Source organism: Tamandua tetradactyla, chromosome 14, assembly GCF_023851605.1.
Source record: "Tamandua tetradactyla isolate mTamTet1 chromosome 14, mTamTet1.pri, whole genome shotgun sequence".
Classification (NCBI taxonomy): Eukaryota; Metazoa; Chordata; class Mammalia; order Pilosa; family Myrmecophagidae; genus Tamandua; species Tamandua tetradactyla.
In genome coordinates this window covers 36,637,676-36,643,815 of record NC_135340.1, presented here as the reverse complement: position 1 = coordinate 36,643,815, position 6,140 = coordinate 36,637,676, and the positions used below count along the sequence as shown (strand labels likewise).

Here is a 6,140-nt window from a genome sequence, read left to right as displayed (position 1 = left end):
ACATAAGACCTGAAAGTTAGAGGCACCAGTCTCTCCAAGAACATGACCAGTTTTCCTCTGCCCTATAAAGTTAACACCACTTTCCAGCAGGAAGAAGTTAAAATAGTCATTGCTCAGATATCCCTGAAGATTGAGGGAATGATTGAATGAGTGGGAGGATGTGTAACTGAGAAATTAGTATTTAACAAATGATTATGGCTATTGACTAATTATGCAAGTATTTAGTTTTAGTTTCTAGTCTATTAGAATAACCAGAAGGAAACACCTGAAATTATTGAGCTGTAATCCAATAGCCTTGATCTTTGATGATAGTATAACTATATAGCTTTTATCATGTGAACACTTGATTGTAAAAGTCTTGTGACTAAAACTCCCTTTGTCCAGGTTTTGGGTAGATGGATGGAAAAAAAATTCCGTTTATTCTAGAGGGTGCAAAGATTTGTCTTTTTCAAGATATTTTTTCCTGAATATGGGTTTTGCTTCCCCATTCACTTAGCATAGGCAATTGCATCAGTTTATCAAAATATTACCTCTGTCCAAAATATTCTGACTTAGGTATATACTACTTTGACTCACAAAAACCTAAAATATGAAATTTCATCAAAGCTGGGTGTGAGACTCTCAAAAAGAGTCTGGAAGACTGTACTAAATTCAATCCCATGGAAATTAATTATGTAAGGTACAAACATGTTGGGTAGGAGGAGGAAAGGACAGGAGCAGAGTGGTAGAAATCATATTATAAGGTATATGATCTTCCAAGACTGTAAATGATTCATCCAAGACTGGTTTTTCAATGACATTATGTGCAGTGAGCCTCTTCTCTCCCTCCTCCCAAATTACAGAAGGGAATATGAAAACCTTCAGAGTCTTACATATTATTCCCAAGAAGGCAGGGTGAAAGGGCAGGTTCCAGGTGTCCATTTTCACTAAGCATACTCTAACATAGTGAGAAAACAGTAAACTGGAAGCCAAACAGCATGGACTCCTGTCATGTCTCCGAGATTTACTGATTTGAGGCCTCAGGCAGTTAACCTCTTTGAGCCTTCTTCTCCTCGTATATGAAATGGAAACAATGATCCTTGCTATGGCTCCCATATAGAGTAATTGCGAAAGTCATAAAAGATAATGCACATCAGATGACAAGAGGAGTTAACTTGTCCTATGGGATGAGCTGGGACCTGGCATTAAGGGATTGAGAAAGCTTTCTTGACCAAAATAGGGAAAAGAGGAAGGAGACAAAATAAAGTGTCAGTGGCTGAGAGATTTCAATCAGAGTTGAGAGGTTATCCTGGAGGTTATTCTTATGCATTATATAGATATCCCTTTTTAGTTTATGAAATACTGGACTGGGTGGAGGGAAGTATTTAAAACTGTTGATCTGTGTTCCAGTAGCTTAGATTCTTGAAGATGATTGTATAATGACACAGTGATGTGAAAACCTTCTGTCTGATGCTCCTTATATCCAAGGTATGGACAGATGAGTGAAAAAATATGGATAAAAAATAAATTAATATTGGGGGGGACAAAGGGTAAAACAAATTGGGTAGTTGGAAATACTAGTGGTCAATGAGAAAGAGGGTTAAGATGGATAATATGCACACATTTTTTCTTTTATCTTTTTATTTCTTTTCCTGGAGTGATGCAAATGTTATAAAAAATTATCATGGTGATGAATACACAACTATGTGATGCTATTGTGAGCCACTGATTTTACACCATGTATGGACTGTTTCTATGTTAAGAATGTTTGTATGTTGCATGTAAAGTTTTATGAATAAAAATTTTTTAAAAAAATACCAGATGCCCATCCTGACCAAAAGGGGGAAAAGAAGTATAACAAATAAGGTATCAGTGGAAGAAAGAGTTCAAATAGAGTTGAGAGGCTACTCTGGAGGTTGCTCTTATGCAAGCTTCTGGTAGACCTTGCTACCTATCATAACCTGCCAAACACCAACCAGGGCCATTCCAGCCAATCCTAAAGAACATGGAGGGCAAGATATAAGATTCTACAAGGGTTCCATGCACTAGAGTAACTTTCCAACTATGACATTGTGAAGCACTGATTGTACTCCATGTATAGAATATGTGTATGTGAAGATTTCTCAATAAATATTTTTTAAAAAGAGTTAACTTTTCCTAAAAGTGACTCCCCTCAAGCTCCACAGCCAAAAAAGAAGCTGCCCTCCTGCAAGGATCCATGGAAATGAAAGCAGCTATTGCCCAGTGCTTAAGGGTATCAACTTCACTGTCACCTTGGCTGATGTGGAGACTCCTACTGTTAGCCCACCTTGTCATACAGCTGAAACGGCAGAGCTTAGACCTAAGATCCACAAGCACACCAGTCACAAGCACTGAGCCTGGATATAGGACAGGAGTCAAGTTTTCATCTACATTTTCGTGTTATATCCTGGCCCTGACACATCAGAGAGGAATAACTACTTCCTAAATCATGCAACTAAAAAACTTCACAGCCTAAAGGGTGGGGTGCCCCTCCTGTTTACCATATTGCTGTTTACTGCTGTGTTTACAATAAGCAAAGGAAGTCTTTGTCTGATCCTGGGTCTGTGAGTCTCTCTGTAGAAGCTGCTCAAAAAGATCTGGCATGCAGACCATCTGGCCATGTGCCCTTGTGTACATGATAACATAGATATATACTCAGAATCTGCTAAAGTCTTCACAGATGATGGGAATTAAGATTATGCATGAGTTTACTGGATTTATTTTCCAGAGAAGTGATGTTAACAAATGGAAACAGAGAATTTGAGATCTGAGCTTCTGAGTTGAGAAAGTTGAAAAACATAAGTGAAAGGGAATGATAAACCCATATTCCAAAGTTCTTCAGCATTCAGCTTTAGTCTAAGTCAAGGCCTAAAATTTGGATAAGGTTCTCTCTATTCCTTGTATTCAAAAGAATAGCCAGGGTGGTCCACGGTGGCTCAGCAGGCAGAGTTCTCGCCAGAGACCCACGTTCTATTCCTGGTGCCTGCCCATGCAAAAAACAAACAAAACAAAAGAATAACCAGATTTCTCTTGGGCTGTCTATACTGCAAAAGCAAAGCACACCAGAGAGAAAAAATACAGCATCAGAAACCTGATTTCCACAAGGCTACATGTTTTGAAGTAGTGTTTATTGGGCTCCTCTTTCCTGTCTTCCACAGGCAGTCCCATGGGAGAGTAGGGTGAGAAAGGGGCAGTGTGGGAGGGGATCACCCACTAGGCTTTGCATATTCAAAACTGGCTGGCCTTAAGACAAACTGCATTGTAGCCTTCAGGAAAATGATCCTAGCATTTAAATCATTTAAGCCTGGAATAGCATCGCTGCAAAGAAAGACTGTCATTTCATGGGCTAAAACTATCTTAAAAGGAAGCTTATGAGAGAAATGCATTTTGGGGGTGGTCTTAAGGAATTAAGGAGCCCTCTCCAAGGATACTGTCTCCCCATTCATATATTTATACACACACACACACACACACACGTCCACACAGGTAGTTAGCCTGTCACATGGTATCTTTGTTTGCTAATGCTGCCAATATGCAATATACCAGAAATGGGTTCTTACACATTTGAAATCATTTTAATTTATAAGATTAACAAGGGAATGTGACATCTAGCATAATAATTCCTGGACATTTGTAAACACCTTATATTTCTGCAGCATTTTACAACTTATACTCTGCTTTTGCCTGTGTGATTTATGTAATTGTCATGTCAGTCTTGCTATGTAGGAATTATGATTCACATTTTATAGAGAAGGTAGTGTAGTCTCTGAGGTTGAATCTTTTCCTGAGGAAATCCTGCTCAGGAAGTGGCAGAGCCCAGCTCTATAATGTCCCCAAAGCCTGAGCTGTGCCTCACCCATGGATCCCAAACCCAGGCTCGAGCCCAGAAATCCACACCTTTCAAAGACTTCCCCAAATGCTTCAAATATAAAAGTCTGTAACCCACACACTAAACATCCTACCTTTATGAATAGACATAGATAAGGATAATGGTCTAGAAATGATTGTTTAAAGTATCTAAGCTGCAACTTACTTAAAGTCACTGTTATCCTGTGGTTATTTTCATATCGGGCTTCTTAAGTGTCACTTCCTCTTCCTTATGACACTTAGAGGCTATGTAGTAAATTGTGTTTTGTTCAGTAAATCTTCCAGTGTTAAAGTTTTTACATTTGAATTACCATGTCAAAGTTTTCATTTTGGTCTGGCTTTTGCCAATCTCCTATCTATATTGTCTAGACCAGTGTTCTCCAAAAGGGGGTGCACCAAGCAAACCACAAAGGGATGAAGAATGGAAATATTCAGATTTCTCTTTTTGTTTTAATTCAAAGAGAACTTCTTTCAAAAAGTTTTACCAATATTTACTGTCCTGACTGACAGTTGTTTATAATAGGCATATATAAAGGAATTTACCCTAAAACTGAACTGTTGGTTACCCAACCAAATTTTGGAAATCACAGGTCTTGATTCCCTCTCCCATGATCAAGAAAGTGTGCCCATCTCTTAGGGAAGAACTGAGAAGCAAATTCCCTCTGTGGTATGTAATTTCTACTGCAATCTTCACAGGACAAAAGGAAATGACCTCAGAGGCCAGAAATAGCTCTCCCACCGTGTGTGAGTTCATCCTCTTGGGCTTCCCTTGCCGCTGGGAAATACAGATCTTCCTCTTTTCCATATTCTCTGTGACTTACCTCCTGACACTCCTGGGAAATATGGCCACCATGTGTGCAGTACGCTGGGACCATCGGCTCCACACCCCCATGTACATTCTGCTGGCCAACTTCTCCTTCCTGGAGATCTGCTACGTCAATTCAGATATGCCCACCATGCTGGCCAACTTTCTGTCCAAGACCAAAACCATCTCCTTCACTCGGTGCCTCCTCCAGTTGTACTTCTTCTTCACCACTGAATGCTTATTCCTTTCCATCATGGACTATGACCGGTTTCTGGCAATCTGTCGCCCCCTGCATTATCCCACCATCATAACTATTAAGTTCTGCAGCAGCCTTATCCTCTTTTGCTGGGTGTATGGCTTCCTTTGGTATCTGATCTCAGTGATTCTTATTACCCAACTTCCATGTTGTGGCCCAAATGTGATTGATGACTTTCGGTGTGATCTGGGCCCCTGATAGCCCTGGCTTCAGCCTGTGTTCCAATCCCGGGAACTGTTCTCGTCTGTGGCATCATGAGCTCCCTCCTCATCTTTGCCACCTTTTTCTATATTCTTGGCTCATATGCCCTGGTGTTGAGAGCTGTGATGCAGGTGCCATCAGCAGCTGGACGGAGGAAGGCCTTCTCCACCTGCTCTTCACACCTGGCTGTGGTGTTTCTATTCTGTGGCTCTGTTATGCTGACATATGTAAGTCCTGGATCAGGACAAGCCGAGGTCATGCAGAAGTTCACTACTTTGTTCTACTCTGTTTTGGCCCCTTTATTCAACCCCATGATCCTCAGCTTCCAGAATGAAGAGATGAAGGATGCCTTGCGTAAAGTTCTAGGAAGTTCCTAAAATTGGTCTGTGATGTTAGCATTTTCCAGATAAGTTCAGACTGTGAACCTTCTGACATTGAAGAGTTGAGACATTGGCAAAGTTGATGTGAAAAAGGCAGACTGTAAAAAAAAGTTTAAATCCCCATTGACCTCTCCTAACATATTCTGTGATTTGACCTACCTACAATCAACAAAAAAACATTGGGAAGATATCAAGATCTTAATAAATAATCTGCCTAATTGCCTGGCTTCCTTGTCTTTCTTTACTCTAGTTACCTGTATCTCCTCTGCATTTGAACAAACTTACATATTCTTCTTTAACACCTCACATATACTCCATCAATCTTGCCTCTTAAAAATCCATCATTCTTATAGTGACTAAATGTACAAATCTAAAAATGTTTTTGCATGAGAGAGAACAGAGGAATGTCAATACTACAGGGTGTTGAAAATAGATGGTAATTCATATTTTAAAACTTTAAATTATGTGTGAGACTAAAGCAAAAGATGTTTATTTGGTACAAAATTTATATTTTGACTAGTGCATTTCCTAATATGAGTTATATGGACAGCTTATTTGAACACCATAAGTACATGGAACCTTGAGTAGGGCATGAGATTTTGTAGGTTTGTCCAGAGCAATGCCCCAATAA

At 39.7% G+C, this 6,140-nt stretch overlaps 1 protein-coding gene across 1 annotated transcript; it reads left to right on the top strand.

Annotated features, from left to right (window-relative positions):
• Positions 1 to 4,574: 4,574 nt before the first annotated feature.
• Positions 4,575 to 5,506, top strand: LOC143654927 (olfactory receptor 11H4-like). Its single transcript, XM_077126546.1, is given in 2 exon segments — positions 4,575 to 5,112; positions 5,115 to 5,506. Coding segments are annotated over 2 exon segments (930 nt in total).
• The last annotated feature ends 634 nt before the right edge of the window (positions 5,507 to 6,140 follow it).